This window comes from Anser cygnoides, chromosome 3, assembly GCF_040182565.1.
Source record: "Anser cygnoides isolate HZ-2024a breed goose chromosome 3, Taihu_goose_T2T_genome, whole genome shotgun sequence".
Classification (NCBI taxonomy): Eukaryota; Metazoa; Chordata; class Aves; order Anseriformes; family Anatidae; genus Anser; species Anser cygnoides.
This window is the reverse complement of record NC_089875.1, coordinates 122,528,117-122,549,091: the sequence shown is the minus strand read 5'-3', so window position 1 is coordinate 122,549,091 and position 20,975 is coordinate 122,528,117. Positions and strand designations below refer to the sequence as shown.

At 46.2% G+C, this 20,975-nt stretch overlaps 1 protein-coding gene and 1 long non-coding RNA gene across 3 annotated transcripts in view; one reads left to right on the top strand and one right to left on the bottom strand.

Annotated features, from left to right (window-relative positions):
• Positions 1-6,120: 6,120 nt before the first annotated feature.
• Positions 6,121-9,174, top strand: LOC125180916 (uncharacterized). Its single transcript, XR_007159836.2, has 3 exons — positions 6,121-6,220; positions 6,420-6,530; positions 9,080-9,174. It is a non-coding gene; the product is annotated as an uncharacterized lncRNA (long non-coding RNA).
• Positions 9,175-9,946: 772 nt separating this feature from the next.
• Positions 9,947-20,975, bottom strand: part of ASXL2 (ASXL transcriptional regulator 2) — a 115,149-nt gene continuing 104,120 nt past the window's right edge. For both annotated transcript variants that reach the window (XM_066995231.1, XM_048053406.2), the window contains one exon: positions 9,947-20,012. In XM_066995231.1, the coding sequence (XP_066851332.1) occupies positions 17,592-20,012 (2,421 nt within the window). In that variant the 3' untranslated portion in view covers positions 9,947-17,591. The remainder of the gene's footprint in view (positions 20,013-20,975) is intronic.

Sequence of the window (20,975 nt, the reverse complement as noted above, 5' to 3'; positions counted from 1 at the left end):
TGAGCTCGGTGCTTCAGCTTGAGGTTAGTTTGTTGCTTCCACAGCACTGTCTATTATGTAGAATTTAGACTTTGTCATCCAGGAAACACTCTGTGTGGCTATAAAAGAAACCACTGAATGAGAACAGGCCATAAAGAAATGCAAAAGTAATACAGGATGGTTATCAGGTTCTTTCAATTGCATAAAATATTAACAAATTACATTTATAACATTTTGATCATCAGCAATCTAAAATCTAGATTTTACAGTAAATTGCTTTATTCTCTTGCTGCTGCTTTGTTGTTAAGGGATAACGAGTATTTGGAGATCCTGTTCATCTCACCTCTGCGTACTAACTTCCTCGTCAGAATTTGTGAGAGACAGCGAATGCCACGCTCAAGAGATAAACATGAAGAAACCCCACACTGTCATTTTCTGCTGCTTCCCACTGTTACAGCTTTAAAATGCCTGCGTATAGAGGAATGGATTCTCCCTTCAGTTTGCATACACACGAATTCTCTCTGTATTTATGGGCAATAGATGTGTGCATCAAGAGACTAAAATTTTACAAATACTTCTTATTTCAAAATATCATTTTCTTTAAATGATGAATAAGTGGATTGGAGCTGGTAATATCAAACAGCTTTTACAAGCCCACGGTGTTCCTCTTTTGGATGCAGAAACGGCTCCACAAAAAAGCAGAAGAGACATTCTTCTGTAGGCGTATGCTTTGATGACACAATTCTGACAGAAGTTTCTGTCAGAAGAATGTACTTAGCATTCCAGAGCAGTGGTACCAGTTTAAAAATAACAGGAAATTTGGCATAGGAAATACTTTCCTTCTTGCTGAGATCCTCAGCTTCAGTGTCATCATGTGTCATTTCATCCAGTTGTGAACAAAACACGAAAATAAAAGGAAACCTCAGATGATGTCACCTCAGATATGAGCACAAGAGTGAATTTGCACTTTGGGGCTGGTGCAAAGATGTTAAGAGGAACAAAAGCAAACCCCAAATGAGATGATTGTAGATGTAGAAGGTTTGTAATTTTCTTTGTTATTGGTTTTTTTAGGAAAACATCATGCTTGTTTGGAATGTAGTGTTCTTGGTGCACTGAAAGTAAGTCTGGAATGGGCCTCTTTCCTAACACATACTTGTTTAACCTGGCTGCAAAAACTTCTGGTGATGGAAAATTCACAATCTTCCTAGGTAATCTGTTTCAGTGTGAAGTTATCCTTACCACTAGCGAGTTATATCTCTGCTATTCTTTGTCCTTCCTCCACAGGGTATTGAGCAACAACTCCCTTCCTCTTTACAGTTATTTCTGGATTGCTGTGATGTTCCTTAGGCTTTCTCTTCTTGCAGTCAAACAGCAGCCCTCCTCGCAGGGCATGTTTTCTGTGCAGAAGCATTCAGCTGCTCTTCTCTGGACTCTTGCCCAGTTGGCCCACTCATCCTTGAGCTTCAGTTCCCAAAACAAGATGCAATACTCCAAGGCAGTGCCATCCTGATACTGTATACAGTAAATAACACCTTCACGTGACTTACAAATAGTACTTCTCTTTATGCATCCCGGTATTATATTTTCCTTTTTCTCAAGTGTGACGTTTGTCTGAAATAACTCCTCCATCATCTTACACAGCACTACCGCCTGCCTGTCCCCCTGCAGTATTTGTGCAGTTCAGTGTACGTACATGTGCTGCCTCTACTGACTGCTGCTACCACGGTTTTCCCAGTATTTGTGTAAAAACTGCTCGGCACAGCTCTGAAGGGGAATCAGAATATCACGTATGGCAGCACCGCATTGCTTGCATTCAGCGCCCGGCACGGTGTGGAACATTACCATAACATCAGTTTACAAGTCTCCACATTCTGGACCTTCGGCAGAAATTCGGCCATTTGGTTTAGTTTTCATCACTAACCAAGCAGAACGGAATAGAATTCAAAAAACAAAATACCTGCTAGGCCTATTCCACTCAGTTTGTACAACTGCAAAAAGCTGTGCTTTGGACCAACTTCAGGCAAGATAGCAAAAGATTTTCAGTAAGTGTGATGGGAAAAGGCTAAAACAAATTTAGTAGCGGTGAAGAAGAAATGAAAGCAGAAAAAAAAAAAGCTTTGTATGGAGTTGGTTAAGCTTTGTATGGAGAAGTGAAGGATTTGCAACATCGGTAATGAAAGTTGCACAGCAATGTAAATGACATGTTTTCCATTATTCTAAAGTAAAAAGAAATATTTTCAACAGTCTGTATTTGTCTTCTTTGTGGTTTTTCTCAGCAACGCAAGAGTATTAAGGATTCTGTCTAAAAGAACCACAGAGAAACAAGAAAAGGGGGGGGCGGCACAGAGCCTGGCCTGCCCGCTCCAGCACTGAGTCATCAGCAGTGAAATCTCCCCCAGTGCTGAGGCAGCAAACTCAAACCAGAGTCATCTCAAGGGCAAATGTTTTCTCAAAGATAAATTGTGCAAAATATGGCAAAAATTGGCGTGGGGGTGGGGAAAGGCATGATCATTTATATTCTTTGCCTTTTACAACTGTTGCTTTCCTAGCAAAGTGGCAAAATTCATAGAATTCAGAGTCCAGAGCAGTTCAGCACCACCCAGCTGCTTGCTCACCCTTCCCATCCTAGATGGGATGGGGAACAGAACGGGAAAGGTAAAAGACAAGAACTCGTGGGCTGAGATAAGGACATGTCACCAGGCCAACAACAGCCGCATGTGCAAGAAGAGCAACGCAAGGAGCTCGTTCCCTGCTCCCCGTCGGCAGGCAGGAGTGAAGGCAGGGCTCGGCACGCGTAGCGGCTGCTTGGGAAAACGCCGTCGTCCCTACATCCCGTCCTTCCTCCTCCTTTCCCCCAGCTTCTATTGCTGAGCAGGACGCCCTCTGGGATGGGACATCCCTTTGGTCCCTGGGGGTCGGCTGTCCTGGTTCTGTCCCCTCCCGGCTCCTTGTGCACCCCGGGCTCCTCGCTTGGCTCCCTGCAAGCACGGCTCTGCAGCAAACAATCCATCCATCCGTTATCACCATTATTTTCATCAAAAATCCAAAGCGCAGCTTTGTATGAGCCCCTATGAAGAAAGTTCACTCCATCCCAGCCAAAACCAGGACAGTGGCAAAAATTGCTTAAAATTCATATGCAGCTTTTCATGTCTTAAAACAGAGATGAGATGTTTCAGAAGCTAATCAGTGAGTTTAAGATTTTCTCCAGTAGATACTTGGTTTTGTTTCAGTCAGTGACTGAAAGTTGTCTTTCTTTTCATGGTAGAGACAATGGTGAAATCATGAGAAAAAAAATCTCAGTTCAGGTCTCACAAGGAGAGACTTTCATTTTTCAGAAACTGCCGCTACAATTGAAGCTCTTGGTGGCATATCAAAGAGAAGAAGCATTAAATTAATCTCGGACATTGCTTGCCTCAGTTCCCTGCTTGTTTCCTCTGGGTACGAAAGATGTTGGTATGGGGTGATTCAACAGCGGCACATTGCATCACTGAGTGAGCTGGGCCCTCCTTCATATGATATCACCAAATCTGACATACTGCACAGCTTTCATGTAGTCATTAGAAATGGCAAACTGGAAAGAATCTCTTGGATCAGCAAGAACAGCTCCTTCATATCACTGACACCACGTCTGTAATCCACTTTGTAAATTTTTAAGGTTTAAAAACTGTTAAATTTTGCACCTGCCCATCTATTAGATGTTTCAAAAATCCTATTTTTGTGTAGTTGAAAATCACTTCCTGGCTTTCATTCTAATTCCCTTTTCAGACCACACCGATCCTATGCTAGTATTGTTCTTTAGTTCCAGTGGTAATTTTCTGCTTGTTTGCTTTGTTTTAATGTGTTTATGAAGAGCAAGAGGACCTGCCTCCATTTTGTGTAATTTCTCTCAGTGGCAGATTCTTTGTCCCCGTGGTCAGACTGAAAAGCTTTCGTGGACCCTGTGCCAGTATGAATGCCCTGTGTGGTTGTGGCTGATCAGGGCTGTGCACTGGGTTCTGCACAGGAACGCTTAAATGTACTAGTACTAGCTAACATTTATTTACAGTATTTATACAAAAAAATCTAAAATTTAAAATTGCAAAAGCATAATTTTTAGCCCATGCTGTAGGTTTTTACAGTCTCTGCAGTTACTGAGCTCTAAATATTTTTTTCAGTCATCCAGAGAGTTGACCGTGCAGAGTTTTAAGTCTTCTTCCAGATGGCTCGCACCAACCTGTTCTGTTTTTTTTTTTTTGCTTTGTTCTCTACCAAAAAATAGAAACACAGAGCGCTATCAGCAGGCATTGCCAGTTCGCTGTGTGTGCCAGGCAGCGGCTCTGTGGCTGAACACGGTGATTGCCAGGTCGCAGCGCTCGGACACCAGCCCGGAGCTCGGGGCAGAACGTGGGGCCTGGTGCGCGGCCGGTACCGCCACGGCCTCCTCCGGGCCCAGCGGTGCCTGCTGATGGGTTGGGGCCTCCATTGCCTTTTCTAGGCACCAAGCAGCCCCGCTTTGAAATGTTTTCCTCAACCTGGACTCAATTTGATGTTCTTCCCGACTGTTTGTCTCGAGCAGTGTTAGCCTTCTGAAGTCCTTTCGTAATTTTTACTTCATTTCTCCAGATGAAACCTGAAGTACCTCTTTGAAGACAGGCTCACTTTTAACGTCGGACCCCACTGTCATTAGACTTTATTGTCTATGATCAGGTCTAAGTAAAGAAAAGGGAACTTTCCGTACATATTTTTAATTTAAAATTTTCTTGACACTGTTATTGTAGGTGCCAGCCCACCCTGTAGTCTGCAGTCCTTTGTTGGATTCCTGAATAACATGAAAGGTAGAGACAAGACCATTTGGCCTGGTGCTCCTAGGTATGTTGTTTGAAACACAAAGCAGAACCCGTCCGTTCTGTCAGTTCCTCGCTGCCTGCAGGACTCCAGGCCTTCTGCCCTCCATTTTCCTCCTCTTCGTGCCTCTGCGTTCCTGTGAGAGTTAGGAGTTAATTCTTTTCTAACACTGAAGGATGCATTTGCACTGTTCACGGCTTTCCAACTTATATGTTTTACTGATATGTTGATTTTAATTAATTTCTTCTATAGCATGCTTTTTTGCTCTTTCACCATTATAGATTTACACATTTGTAGATTTACACATTTATAGAGTTAAACATTTATACATCAGAATTCACCCAACCTCAGTGTCCTATTTGTCTTTGCACTTTTGTGATATTTTATCAGCAAGGGGTGGATAGCTCTTGTTACTTCTACATGGCTGTAACATCTCATGTGAGACTGGTCTACACTGTAATGCTACCATCATGTTCACATCTTTTATTTTCCCTCTCTTTTTGTATCAGTATTAATACTGGCCTGTTCTGTGATATCTTTCATAACCAGACTGCTACCTTCGCCCTTCATTTGCTCTTCTTTTTTTTTTTTTTCCTTAAGTGCTTGTGCTGCTATTTATGCATGAGCTCTCGGTGTGCCATGCCATCAGAAGTGTTCAGGAGTTAGATGGCTCTGAGTTTAAATCATCTGTCAGCTTTTCTTACCCTTTACATGAAGTTGTGCTGTATATGGTTGTAAAGAGATCATAGGCCGGTCCAAAATGTGTTTAAGTAAAAGGGTAGGGTTGAGAATGGGCTATCTGAGAAACCAGAATAACAATTTTGGAATCCTTTTATTTATTTTTTTTGTAATAATTTAAGATTTTTAAATTATGAATGCACGATTTTGGTCATTAGCAGCCATCCAAGTACCAAAGAAGGTCCTTACAGCCCCTGTATATTTGTATCTCCAGCTGTGGGCTTAGCAAGCAGTGTTTGTTGCTTGCAGTTTCCTGTGCGTCTCAAGCTGCTCTCCACCTCACAGGTATTCCCATCTGACAGCCAGCACAGCAACTGAGATAAAGCAGGAGCTGAGTTCAAGAGAGAAGCAATCTCTTTTTTGTTCCTGTTTAATGTGACAAGATAATTCCCTTGCTTGAGCCACGAGTGTGCTTCTTATCTATATTTAGAAATTGATTCTGCAGTTTTTCTTTCACTTATGAGGTGCTTTTTTTTTTTTTTCCTTAATTGCAATTTGGCAGAGAACAAAACAAACCAGATGATGATTATTAAATTGAAAGCAGAGTCTGTTAAAATACAGATGAAATGTCTGTTTAATAAGATATGCTTTGTATGGCTCTCTTGCAGGGCACTTATCACAGCTGCCTCGCTGCTCTGAAGAGGCTCATGGAGAGCTGAAACAAAACAGGCATGGGAAGGTACAGCAGTCTTAGAATGTTAGCACCCATTTGTTATAACCGGTTAGGAGCAATTAAAGGTTGGACTAGATGATCTTAGAGGTCTTTTCCAACCTAAATTATTCTGTGAATAGCTGGGGTGTTTTTCTTGAGGCAGGGTTTTCCACTGCATAACAACAGGATTCTGTCTACTTCTGCAAGTATTTGTTGTGTGTTGTAGGGACGATAATGTTGGAGCCTCACCGCACCACCAGATGGACCTTTGGAAAACTTCATGTTCTTTGGAAAACTTCATGCTCTCCATGTAAAATGGAGGAAATGAGACAGCAAAGTAAGGAAAGGATTTTTACTTCTTTTTTACTTCATGTCTTTCCATAGTGGGAACAGAGGTAGGAAGTGGATTTTTCACTTTGTGTCATTGTATTTCTTTTTTACTTTATTCTCTGGTCTTTTTTGATATTGATAAAATATTTTTCTTCCTTACTTCCAGGGATGATTTTTTTTATTTTTTTTTCCTGGCCCATAATTCTTTCTTTTTCATGAGCTCCTCCTTGCACTGCTGCGTTACTGCTGACTGGCTAAAGCCTGTCATCCGGGACGTCATCCTGTTGTGGTTTAAGGACAGCAGGAGATGGAGGACCCTGCACTTTGTGCCATGTTTGTTTCAGTGTGTGATCACCCTCGCAGCTGAAGTAATGGGTTGTGATGAAGCTGCTCTAACTGTTCTGCTTCACAGTGATGACCCAATTCAACAGTTCCTAGGAAGATGCAGACTCCACAGTCGATGTGCCCGAGGGCATGCATCCTTCATACCACCCCACTAGCGGTGTTCCTAGCGTATGCATAAGCATTTGGAAAAACAGTTTGCCATGTGGTCAGTAGAGAGAGGCTTTGAAAACTAGAGCAACAGACGGTGACCTGGCTTTATTTATGCCTTTGATGCTTGGATTTCAGGCTTCGCTGCTTCCTAACGGTGGGTCATGCCCATCCTCTCTCCTCCCGGGTGTCACAGGGGAGTTCAGTGGGGCTAACAAAAGCTTAGAGTTTTATTTATTCATTTAACAAAAAGACAAAGCAACTGATCAGTTACATGAATTCAAAAAGAGAAAAAGAAGCTCAGGAAGAAGTCCCATGACGCTGACTTCTTGCTGGCAGCAGCTCAGCTCCTGCGGGGTGGGAAGCGAGGAGCAGGTTCTGGTAGGTAACAGGCGTGCGGCGGAACCGCTGCCTGCCTGCTCAGTTCCTCCAGGATGGGCAGTACTTGCTGCCACAGGGAATTACAGGGAATTTGTGTTAGTTGCCCATGAGGAGCTGATGTTGCCAGAAATTAAAAACAGTTGTTTGTGAACTGGTCGTTGAGGGCTGCTACTTTAGCAGGTTGCACAGCCACGGGTAATACAGCAGCAGCTTGTGACTGCAGGGTTTCAGAGACTTTGTGTTGTTTCAGCCATGCACTGCGAGGTGTTTAGGAGCCCTTAAGATGAGAAATAGAGCATGAGTGCATGAGAAATTATTCACATTTATGACACATTACTGTGGGACTGAGATGGTACAGTAATAATCTGATATAATAACCTTTAAAGAGTAGAACAAAATAGCCGAAGCGGTGCCAAGGACATGGCATCACTGTTAACACAGACACGACAATGAAAGGAATAATTTAAATTGCTCATAAAAAATTACTGGGCTCTAAAATTGTCTTATTCAGGAAAACAAGCCTATTAAAGCCTTCCTAGAGCACTAAGCCTGATACTTCGGTGGAGACATACCATCCCTGTAACTCGCTTCATGTACTCTCTGGTGTTTTACATTTTGCCAACTGAGTAGCAACTTTCTTCTAAACTAAGTTTATCCGCAGTGAATTTATATCCATTTGTTCTTGTACCAGTGCTGAACAGCTGGTTTTGCCCCTTAGTGTTTAGCCTGCTGCTAGCTCGCCATGCCAAACCTTTCAGCTTTTGTTTTAACTTGAACTTCTTGACTTCTTTCTTACCTGTCAGAGCCTTTTCCTTTCCTGGTTATTTGTAAGTTTTTCAGTACATTTGTTCCAGTTTTAAGTAGTCTTTCCTGAATGCAAGTGAGTGGAACCGCACAAGATATCTCATTACCTTGTACAATTCACTGATTTTATCTCTACTGGCAATACACAGGCTGGACTTTCAGAATTGTTTTTCCTTTCCCATAGCTGTATCACACTGACAGCTTATAATTACAGGGTATGATTAATGAGTATATCAAGGTCCTTCTCATCCCTGTTACTTCCAGGTACTGTACACCCACTCCTGAAGCAGAAGCTTCTTATTTGTTCCCAAATGCCTTGTGACACCAGCGTGTACGATTGGTTTTCACATCACTTGGGCTGTGGATTACCGGTTTGGTCTGGGTGTGCGTTGCCGATACTTCCCAAGTTCGTGTCATCAGTTAATTTTCTTGGGATACTCCTGACTTCTGGTGCTAATGTCACAGATGAAAATCTGAGTAATTTCAGTAGGATCCCCCATCCAAACCAATTTCCCACTTCTGGGTCTATCTGTATTAAGACCCCTTAAACCAGTTCTTTACATTTACTTCATCTTCTCAAGTTTTATTACCAATTTCCCACATATCAGTTTCCTGTATCATTTGTATAACTGAAGATATTCCTTATGTGACCGGAAAACAATTTACACTGAATTAGTCTGCACATATCTTTGGTGAGATTGTGTTGCTTTCTATCCCATTTTTCAGCATGGCTTCAAGTAGTTTTTACTTCAAAACTTCCAGAGCCTTGCATATGAATGATGTAATTTTCTCTTATTCTTAAATATAGATTAATTTCTATATTTTATAGTATATTATCCTGTATTATGGAATAATTTCTATCATTCCTGTGCTCCACAGGTTACCGCAGTTCACGTGATAAACAAAACCGCGCTTTGCCTGAGCTGCAGCGTTGTGCCAGCTCTTTCAGGAAACCCTTGTCATCCAGCTGAAGCAGTACGTGGAACAATGTCCTCAGTGAAAATAAGGGGAATAGCATTACTTGTGGTTTGGGTCATGCCTGCAGACTATCTTTAATCACTACCTTTTCTACTTTTTGCCTTTTGTATTTTTTTTTCTCTGCATGAGGTGATAGATTTTTTATTTTTTTGCCACTGGTTGCAAACTCCAACTCAGCTGGCCTTGTATTCCACTTTGTACTGCAAGACACACATCTCTTTACTGAGCCTTCCTTCTCCATTTTGTGTTAGGTCTTAACGCTCTTGTTGCGATTATTCACTCGGGAGGTTCACAGCCCCTTCGCATTACCTTTCTATACCTGAAATATAGATTGTTGGTGCTTATAATAGATTCAGTGAAAAGAAATCCCAGGCACCTCAGTCCTCCTGATTTTATTAAGTTGTTAACCGTATCTAAAGTTTACCTGACAAATCAGGAAAGTTGGTTTCAGATTTACTTCTCTGAACTCTTCCCTTTATAATAAATGAATTTGCAATTACGTGATACAGGTTTTTCCCTGTTCCTTCCTTTCCCCAGATTTACAGTTCAATGCCCTTAAAGTGTTTCAGCACCCCAAGAAGTGAGGCTTGAGGGAACTGCAAAGTGTTTATTAAACCAGAGTTTTCCCCATGAAATGTATGGAAAAGACTTTACAGATATCCACAGCTTACGAAGCCAGAGAAATGTAGTGCAGTATTGTTTATCGGGGTCCATTAAAAAGACAGAAGGTAATCACTGAAAAATCAACATTAGCAGCACTAACAACCATAAAATCATATGCTTTTTATTTAACATAAAATGAAACATTAAGATAAAATACACATTTGTCCATGTGCTGAAGAACTACGGTATTTTACATTCATTTATAAAGCAGGTAGTTTTACATGACAAAAATAAGTGAGAGGAAGAGGAACAGAATCTGCAATAAGACAGAAGCCACAGGGCAGGCTTTGCTTGTCAAAGTGCTACCTCCTATGGGCACACAGATCCTCAAGTGACAGGTTAGAAACAGGCCGCTTTTAGCACTCCTCAGGTTCCTCTTAATGCTGGTGAGAAGCTAAGGTGGAATCTTATACAGCAAAATGGGTGAAGACTTGGTGACAAAACAACCTTTGCCAAAATGCATAGCTGCAGCATGACGGACCACTTCGTCCCTGATGTATTGCTCCTGCTAGAACTGGCCCACGTAGCTCTTACACGCCCAGACGTTACCTTACTGAACTACAATCACTTTTTTCCCATGCAAACTGCCGGATATCTTGCCTGAATTTGACTTTGCAAACAGGCTGGGACAGGGCACGGGCTCACGAGGGCACCGAAGATGGACGGGAAGGGAAGGAGCTACCGCGTGGCACTGAAGTCAACTGCTCGTGGGCATGTCCTGGGCACGCCTCTGGACACCAGGTGAAATTGGAACCGGAGCCTCTGTCCCCGAGGTCCAAGACGATGCCTACTGCACCTCTGCTCGAGGTGGGCGCAGAGCATATGCACTCAGACAGCCACGAACAGGAGGCCAGGAGACACCCACAGCCCCCGCACCGCAGCCTTTCGGCGCCCGCGCTGCCCCGCCGCGGCGGTGCTGGCCCTGGGACTCTGCTGTGAGGATGCCGGAGCCCCGGCCTCAAGCGCTGAGCTCCCGGCCCAGCCCTTCCGATAAGAAACCCGTGGTGCAGCGCCTGCGAGGCCTTACTGAAAGGGACAGGAAACCAACTGGGCTTAAGTTCTAAGGGGGGTAGGAAGGGGTGGGAGATGCAGCAGTACGAGGGGAATAAGGAATGTTTATTAAAAAGTGCAGCAGATCAAAACACGTCACTATTATATATTTCATCTAACCCATATATCTTAAATAGGAAAACGAATACAAAAGTTGTACTTCTGTCTCAGGCGTGCGGTAACTTTCCAAGGTGTAATGTCACCAGAAGACTGAGATGAAGCTGGTCTCGCTGTGTACACTCAGCGGCACCCCTGTGCAGCCCCCCGCATCCAGACCCGACCTGTGCGCGCCCCCCACCCGCGGGGCTTCCTTACAGTGCAACTCTGGGGAGCGACAGCCCTGCCCAGCGTGTAGGTAGCAACTTTTGACAGTCATTGGGTGCCTCGTTTATTGTTTTTTCTTTTTTCCCCCAAGGGATTCCAATAATAATCGAAGCAGTATATACAAATACCAGTTGCCTGCCTTTTCAGTTTTTAAATTTGTACTTTTAAAACCTGACTCGTTAATGCTTCTTCTTTTCCCCCAGTTTCTTTCCCCCCAAGTCCCAGCAATAGAGAGTTGCTTTGAACACCTCCAATTTATACGAGTCCTGCAATTGCTTGCAGGAATAAGGGGAATATAAATGTGATTTGAGATTCACCTAAGCCAAAATGGGCGTCATGGAAAAGGGGATGAGGCAGGTACGCTGTGCTTTGCGCGTTGTGGAGCCATTTCCACCCTCCTCTCCGTGGGAGATTTGTGTTCTCTCTCTATGCAGAACCAGCAGTTACAGGGGCTGCAGATCTCAGTCTGGCGGGGAGCGCCTCGAGGAGCCCAGGCAAGTGCAGGTGAACGGCGTTCACTCAGTCCCCAAGAGCTGCACGGACGGGCCATCTCTGCACTGAGAGTTTCACCACAATTCCCACAAAAACCAAAACAAAGCCACTTTGATAGTGCTTCCTCGAAATCATTGGACTTTTGGTACATTGTTTCAGTCCCCCATAAGCACCATAAGATGCTCGCCCAAGAAATCAAACTATTTATGGAAATTCCAGTGGCACAGCACGACTGGGCAGCTTCTGATTCTGTTTTGGTTGAGTAGCTTCTGTACCAGTACGTCTCTTTGGCTATAAAGGTAGCGTTGCTTGTATAAAAGATCCACCTCTTTGTCTTCTCACCATGGATGATTCTGGGTGGTTACGAGGCAAAATGAACGAATACAAATGGAGACACAGACAGGACACAGGACTGACAAATGTTCTGTATGCTCTACCTGAAACTGCTAAACTTCCAAAATCCCTTCGCTGCTGCACTTCTGGTTTCTCTACTCCCTGCAGGCTGCTAAGAGCAGCAACTGCAGCGTGCAGGACTCATCTCCTCTCTCCCTCTTTTCTTCTTTTCCTCTTTTTTTTTTTTTTTTTAACATTATTACATGCTCAAATCCAAACAGCTCAAATACTTTTTAATACATTGAAAATGTAAAATAAAGAATATATGAAGTACATACAGTATATATATACACATATTTCAAATACTTAAAATCCTTACGTAAAATATGATTTTTCTATATTATTTGTGTAAAAATACATTTTAAAATGGTGTCAACTTGATTTTTCTGTACATACCCTCTATTCCAATTAAAGTCCCTTTTAAAAAGGCGAAAGACAGACAAAGGTTTAGTATCTTCTAAACTGTGTTTACAGGCCTGTTGTCAAAACAAGAAAAGCATGTGGTAAACAGTATTGGATTTCTTCTTTTTAAGAACTCCCATTTTTATTGCATTAGTGGAAAAAACTGAATCTTTTCAGTTCTCCTGCTAGTAAAACTACTCCTGGCCTTGCCGAGAAACTGCATACTCCCAATACCCTGTTTATCTAGTTCATAAATCATCCTTTGTCAATTTGTTTTAGATACTAAAATATATATTACTTAAAATATATTACTGTAAGCTCTTAAAGTTGATCTTCAGTTATATCAAATGTATAGCATTAAAAAAAAAAAACAAAACTTAGTTAATCAAGAAAATTCTGGCTATCATGATCGCAGCACGCGCGTGAGCTCTTCTCCCTGCAGGGCACCGGTGGCAAACGGACCCGAAGCCCCCGGGACCTCCCCCACTGCAGCCCCGTCCCGTCTGCCCCCTCCCATCCCTGCAGTGTCCCCGTCCTAGCACAGGTGCCCCAGGACCTCACTGTGCTCCCCACCGGCCCCGCTCGGAGGCTTGGGGCAGGGCCTGGCCGCTGGAGCTGAGCACAGCGCTGCTCGGCTGGCCCGGGGCGAGCAGAGCCCCGGTGGCCGGTTGCTAGCGGCCAGCGGTGGCTTTGGGACAACGCTCCCAAGGGAAACGAAGCAGCTTCCCCAGGGCTCCGAGCGTCCCTGGTGAGGCTCTTCCAGCACAGCACGCGCGCTGGTCTTTCAGGCACTTCCCTCCGCAAACCCAAAGTTTTTTCCAAGCTGCTTTCAGCGACCCGAGCGCCGTGCGCCCCAGCTGAGGTGGAAGCTCCTGCCCCAGCCCAGGCAACTGCTCCTGCCCCAGGGCTCCTGCCGGGGCTGGCAGCCCCCCGGCCAGGAGGTTCAAACCCAGCCAGGCTGAGCCTCCCCGTGCAGAGAAGGCAGAGCCCCTTCCAACCGCGGCATCGGCGGCTGCTCATGGGGCAGGAACCGGCCGGCGATGCTCCGTGCGGCCTGGGCAGCGCGACCGCCGCCGTCGGGCGGCACGGCCGGTGCGGTGACCTCCCGGCCATCACGGCCCTGGCCAGAACTGCCTTCCCCATCAGCTCCGTGACTGCCCTACGAAGCACAACGCCGCCGCGCCCAGCATGCCGCCCTTCTGTTTCATTTGAGACATTAACATCTCAAACAAATTTCCTTCCCCGCGCTGCCCATCTGCATCTCAAGACCTCAGCTCACCTCTAGAGTCGCATTCGCTCCTCCATTGAAATAACTTGTACAAGGTGGTTTTTTCTGCGCTGGGAAGTTAAATGCCAGGGGTCACTTTGCATTTCTCGTTCTCACGCTGCAGGGCTTGGATTGAGGCCCAAAAGGGAACACACACACCTGAGTATCTCTTCTCGCCCAAGTTGCTTTTACTGCCACAAACATGGTCTGACATCGGGCTCTGCAAACATTTCATCTCAGATTTTGTTTGTTACGACAGCATTTACTGGAGAATGTCGCTACTTTAATACCTGCCCACCACAGCCTAACGCTTTACGCTATGTCACGATCTGAATTACAGACGCAGAGCGAAGCAGGCTGGTTGCTGGCTGGAAGGAGGACCAGTGGGAAGGGCAGACGATGGAGGAGTGGGGATGAACGGGGGGAGCCTCAGCAGGAAGGCAGCAGGCCAACGCCACGCAGGGAGCGCTCCCAAATGGGCTGCAGGATGTTCCCTTTCTGAAATACATTATTCAATAACCAGCACTGTAAAACATGCAAAGCTCTCAAGGTTTTATGTAGACCTGTACTTGTACTGATCATTACACTGAGCCCCATCATTTCTAACGATTTCCTAACCGCTTAATGCCCTCTTGCAAACCCGTGGCTATTGTTCCTCAAGTTCCACCTAGTAGCTCATAGCATCTGGTAAAATCAAAGACATGCAGTTAAAAGAATTTATTATCTGAAAAAGGAACAGAATAAAAGTAGCCCAATAAAAGTGCTCAGCTGTTAAAGTATAACTAAGGCACTGAACAGAGTTGTAAACTTCCAGGTCACCACGTAAGCTGCCCACACTGCCCAGTAACGCCTGGCAGCCGCTGACACTTGGGGGTCACCCTCGACCCACGGCGACCTCAGCTCGGTTCCTGCAGTGCTGCTCGTGAACAGCAGCCTCTGGCTCTCAGACATGGACCTGGCAGAGACAACCGAATCCACACGCTGCAGGGGAGCTTGTGCAATTTAAAGGCAGTAGCACGTCGGAACCACAGCTAGGGCTGCTGACTGTTTTAGAAAACGCTGAGAGTACCGGAGCAGCCTTTCAACGTGACAGCGGCAACAGATTCAAAAGCCTGTGAACGCCAACAGCAAGGCAGCAGGTGCGTGCTGCTCCCTCAGCATCCCCTCCTTCCCCCTCTGGAGCAGCCTTGTCAGCCCACAGAATTCACACTGATGGAAGTCAAGGTGTGAACAGAATCGATCCAATTACACCAGCAAAGCCTCTTTGCTTTTTATTTGAGGCAAAAATGACTTTTTCAGTTTAGTTTGTAACCCAAAACAACCTTTAAATTGGATTACACTGAGGGAACGAACGTGTCTCACTGAGGATTATGTTGCCGTAACTTTGCTTTCATGTCTAGACAAGGCTCGAGTTAATAAGGGAAGGGAAGATCCTGCTCCCCCCGGGGTACACCACGTGAAACCATCGCACGCCGCATCCCACGATTTAAAAGAATGGCAGAAATTCCTGTTGCAGCAGCAAAGAGGGAAGCAGGCAGTGATGGGTCGCTGTCCAAATGAGCACTTACATACAAGGCGACCCAGGGAACAAATCATCCCTGCTACAGCATTTGGGGTTGCAGCAGGAGAAGCCAACCCGCCTCTGCTGGGCTTGCCGGGCACGCACGGAGCCAGCCGTGGGACGGTGCAGACCTGGCGCGGGGCTGCTGGGCTGCAGCCACCGGGCGGTACGACCGAACTGGGAGTATGTCTTGCATCCTTTTGTGAGATGTAAGTGGTTAAAAAAAAATAGTCTGTACTTCTAATACTTAAATCCCGTCCACCACCGGATGTCTACAAGGAGCGATGCATAATTAGATAGCAGGAGTCGCTGCTCCCCGGTAAATTTATTACGGGCAAAACTAAGCCCAAGATACACACGGCAGCTCTCGTTACCTCACGCGCACTAACCCTGCTTTGGAGGACACCACGCTCTGCTGGACAGGGAAGGAAACGTTTTTATTATGAAGCGATTAAGTCTGCAACTCTCGTTACCATTAACAAACAAATCAACACCCGCTCCTTGGAAAACCACACGGCGCTGCCCGGGCAGTGCTCCCGACCCTACCGCCAGCACGCCAGGTTCCCACGGCAGGGAGGGGGAAGCGGGGAAAGCAGTAGTATAGTCAAATGGGAAGAAGGAAAAAAGGCTTTAGGACCCCAGCTCATAAAACAGCTGTCACCTATTTTGTTAATATTGCTTCATCTTAAAAAGGCCTTTGGATTCAAAGTGAATTCAGTGCTTTTCCATCAAAAAGATACATAGATCTGTTACCTGACCAAGCTCCAGGATGGCCCCCCTCCCACCCCGCACAGTGACAACATGGGACTGGACGTGACTATTGAACCTGACGCTGTTCTGGAAGAGAAGTGACACACACACGTCCTCCGTGTGCTGCGGACACGCGGCGATACGTCAACATGCAGATCGGCGAACGCTTTATTAGCCAGCCTGTCGTCAATCCTTGTTGTCGAGCACAAAGTACCGTTTCGTATCGGTTAATTCCGACCACCTGGAGCGAACGGAGGCGTGAGCACCGACTCCCGGCGGCGAGGAACGCGTCCCACCAGCTGCGCCCCTCCCGAGCTCGCCCCGACGCACCACGCGCGGAGCCGGGCCTGGCTCGGCGTCCTCCGACGGACACCCGCTGGCGGACACCGGGAGGCCCAGCGGGATCCTTGCTTTCTTTCCCTACGCTCAGCTAAATAGAAAATCTTCTACAGAAATTCGAGAAGTCTGACTATCTGGAGTTTTTAATGAGCCACAAAAAGCTTCCTAGAAAACAGTAGGACAGAGGGTGACATTTAGTGCACTTCACTTGCATAACGTGCTGCAACAACTGGCGCTGCTCAGCTCTGGGGGTGGCACTCTCCAGCTCCCTTGAAATAATGCCTAATAAAGCAGGTTTCTGCCGGGTCCTGACAGTCCAGAAATGAAATGCAGTTCGGCACATATTTGCGATCTCTGCTTTAAATGGTTCCTGGAATTACCAATAATCACGGTTACTGAGTTGTTTTAGTGATTTAAATCCTTGAATCCTATGGTTAGTACAGTTGCCTTTTTCAGTATTTGCCAGTAGCAAATCAAGATACCTCCGTCCCTAGAAGAAGGTTACTGCAACTGCCTCCTTGAAGAGGAGAGGATATGCGAATCGGAAACACCAGCCAATATTGCACAACCCAGTATGCCTTCCGGAGACAGCCGTGTCACAAGTGAGAGGCAATGACTTGAAAGGCCTGTGCAATGTTAACGCCTTCCAATTCTGAAAAATTGAACTAAAATTTAGAGCAACACAGTAAGCCCGTTCAGGGTTTCCTGCTTCGGTGCTCTGTCATCAGTCAGAACAAACGTTTAGTTTCTTAAATCCGCTCTTCTCTTTGCCAAGAGAAGCCCAACAGGCTGATGTTTCGCCGGGGGTTCATTCCCCCATCTAGAGCAGAGCTCAGCAAACATGCTGGATAGCAGGCTGGGGTTAATGAAACTGCAGTACAAGTCAAACACTATCTCCTAAAAGATTGAAAAAATATTTTTAAACAAAATAATGTGACATATTTACATAATTCCTTAAGTGCAAACTCTTGTCACAATTCACGTAGTTGAGCTCAATTTAGACTCACTGTACAAGAAGGTGCTCTTTCTTTAATGAAAGAAGAACTCTACTCTGTATTCCTGATTCAGTAACGTGTCTCTTGTGCAAGGCAGTAAATTTCCTGTTTCTTCCCAACGTACTTCCGAAAGCAAACACAACATCCAGCCATCCTCTTCCCCACTTCACGTCCCGGTTACCGCACCACAAGGCAGGAGACACAGAGCTTAGAGGGGCCAATGCAATCGTCATGGCAGAAGGCGCCGCAGCCCTTGCACATGATCATGGCTTTCAACCTGCAGTAACATTTGGAAGGGGAGTCCTCCATGCTGTGGTCTTCAGCGAAGGCTTGAACTGGGATGGTCTGACTGTGGTTGCCAGAGTTCATAGCTTGGCTGGTGGGAATGGTGGTTACAGTCACCGAAAAGGACATGACGTTCCCCATGCTACTAGACAACTGATTGCATTCCGACAGCCCAGTCATAAGGGACCCTTGGTTCACGTCCGGGGAGGTGGAGACGTTTATGGTGCCGCTGTAACTGGGCCCAATGAGCTGTGCTGCAGCATCTCCACCCAGCTTTGGAGGGTGTGGATGAGGAAGCTGGGGAGGCTGCTGCTGCGCAGAGTCTGTGGACGGTACGGAAGGACTGAAAAGCTCAGGGCTGCTGTGCATTTTTCCCCTCATTGCATGTGCCATTTGCTCTTGAGCGGCTTGAATAAAATCTCGCGCTAACGTAGTTCCGTCCAACCCCTGGACGTTCTCCCTGCTGGCTGCTGCTTGCTGAGACGCGGCTGCTTCCGTCTTTACACCCTTCTTAGCAAGGATGCTGTAATCTGAAGGGTTTACGTTATGTGACGCCTGTTCTTTTTCACACTGGCCAGACACCTGCGAAGCCTGGGGCTCCTCTTTTACACTGACACGTTCACGTTCATCGCCAGTACTCTCATCATCTGCATCTCCTTCCTCGCTGCTGCTGCTGCCGTGGCCAGCCATCTCCTCACATTCCCCAAATTCTGTTTTCGGAGCATCAGCAGGACTGTTCAGACACAAGCGGTTTTCTGGGTTCAGGGAGAAGCCTCTCCTCAAACCCTCTGAGCCACGGCCATAGGTGGAAATGTTGAGCAGATAATGACCAGACATAGCAGGCTTGGAGGTCCTTCTGCCCATGAAACCCAGCACAAATCTCTGGCTGGTGGAGCTGTTTTCTAACTGGAAGCCTGAGTGAGTGAGGTTCAGTTGTGAAGGCTGAAGGACCGGAAACAAATTCTGCCTCTGGACCCTCTTGATGAGAGTCTGAAGGATCTGCTCTTGGGTTGTTTTGCTGAGCGCCTCTGGGCACTGGTGCTGGTCAACGCTGGGGTCCTTTCCCGAGGGGACTGAAAAGGTCCTTGGAATGTGAGGCAGAGGCCTGTTCTGGCAAAAGATCTTCCCAAGCTGCTGTGCGGGTAAACCCGGTTGTCTTTCGCCACCCTCGGCTCCAGTGCCGTTCCCTGCTACACTTGTAGCACTGGGTGCTGCTGCCCCTTTTTCTTCGTTAGAAGCTAATGGGACAGTTTTCATTTCTGTTTTGGTGAGGGGCTTCGGCAGGATTTGTTCCAGAGGGACATTCTTGCCCTGGAGAAGTTGGGTGACTAAAGGGTTGTTAGCAGGAATATTGGAGCTTGTTTTGGGGAGGGCCCCACTTGAACTTAGGTGAGTTTTAAGGCTGGGTACTGCTGACAAAGTGTTAGAGGATGGGGCAGATGGAGCAGACGTTACCGCACCTCCAGCCTGGGCTTCTGAGCCTGTGGGTGTCAGTGAAGACGAAGACATCAGAGGGGAAGGAGATGTGCCTTTAGAGACGTCTAAGCTGGTCCCTCCTAAGGCCGCAGGCGCTACCTTAGTTACATCTGTGTTGGTACCCGCTGGGGACGCAGTGACACAGACTGTTCCGTCCCTGACAGCTGACGCCCCACTGGCCTGGCTCGGACCTGCTGGAGCAGAAGGTGCTTTCTCTTGTTTGTCACTGCTACCGGCGTATGGGGAGCCTGGAACCTGGTTTACAGTCATGTTTGGGGGGCTCTGTTTTATTCTGCCGCTTTTCTCTAATGCTGATGCCGCTGATGAGGAGCAGTTGGTGCCCGTATTGCTGCCTGGAGTTCTGGATTGCAATGTGGAAGTTTGCTGTAGTTGTGCTCTAGAGAGATTGTGAGCTGGTGGCTGGTCCGTGGCCTGGGTCTCCATTTGGGAATGGGGCCCTGGACAATGGGGAAGAAACCTTCTCGAACTTCCCCCGCTTCCAGTTCCTGCCAGTTCCAGTGCATTTCCTCCAGTTCCAGTTTCGTTGGTTCCGCTTGGTGCTGCGTTACTCCTCTCTCCTCCCCCGCCTGGAGGGCCCCCGCCACCGCCGGGTCCGGGCCCTGGCACTGCTCCCCCCGAAGAAGCGGCGGCGGCGGCGGCGGCGGCTGCGGCGGCGGCCGCTGCCCTCTGGGCCCTGACTTGCTGGGCTTTTGCCTTGATGTCTGCCAAAGTTCTGGCCCCTGTTCTTCCCGGACTGGTAACTGAGGCTGGGAAACGTGCCCCGGGAGAGACCTGGCCCGCAGGAAATGGCATTGGGGAGATTCTGGAAACAGGAATCTGAAAGAGAGGAGGAGAAAAGTAGAACTGAGATACAGGGGACGTTTGACCCGCGTATTTCAGAACAGAAGCGTTTACATGTGTAGTCCTAGATAAATCCCTTCGGAGTTCTCACTTGAGATATACACACAGAAGGACATGGATGATGTTTTGATGCCTGGCACACTGATTTTGAGTCTATTACAATCTTAGTAACTCGGACTGGAAGCTCCTCCCTTGCAGCTACAGGCTAGTGCATCGGACTGCATTATTCATAGGCCTCTCAAGATCCCTCAGCAAATGACTACATGCTGTAAGGTTGTTCCGGAATTCACACCTATCGTGCCTTATTCTAAATTTCACCCTCTATGTATACGCAGTTTATATCCATTCAAATGTCTGTGTCAATGTTCTGCTTTATTCTGAATTATACTTCTACCCCTGTCTGTGTCTTCCTGTAAACTAGTCATATTCTCTATTTACTGTGTCTTCAAATAAAATGCCAAATTTTAGTCCTTTCTTCTAAAACATGTTCTCCACTCCCCGTATCATTACAGTTTATTTGTGTAAGTAAGTTCTTTCTTTCTAGAATGCAAATGATGAGAGCAGGGCACTAATGTTGGTGCTTTTCTGTCTCCATTGTAGAGGCTTAAACTAATGTCTTATAAGGCTAACATTTCTCTTCACAGATCTGCAACACCTTGTTGACTCCCAGCCATCTTCTAATTAACCAGTTCACTACTTTCTTCTTTTCTGAAGACTGACATGTCTTTGCCTTACAGAGGAAACTATTTTCAATCACCCATAAATTCACTCTGTATTATTAAATTAAATGCCATGTTTATTACCTCGCACTGGAAGGTCAATTGCTCACCCTGCATGATATTTGTTTTTCCCCAATTTTGTGTTATTAACAGATTTTATTAATACTTGCCTACCTTCGCGCTATACTTATTAATGAACTTAGTTTGAACAACGAACCAC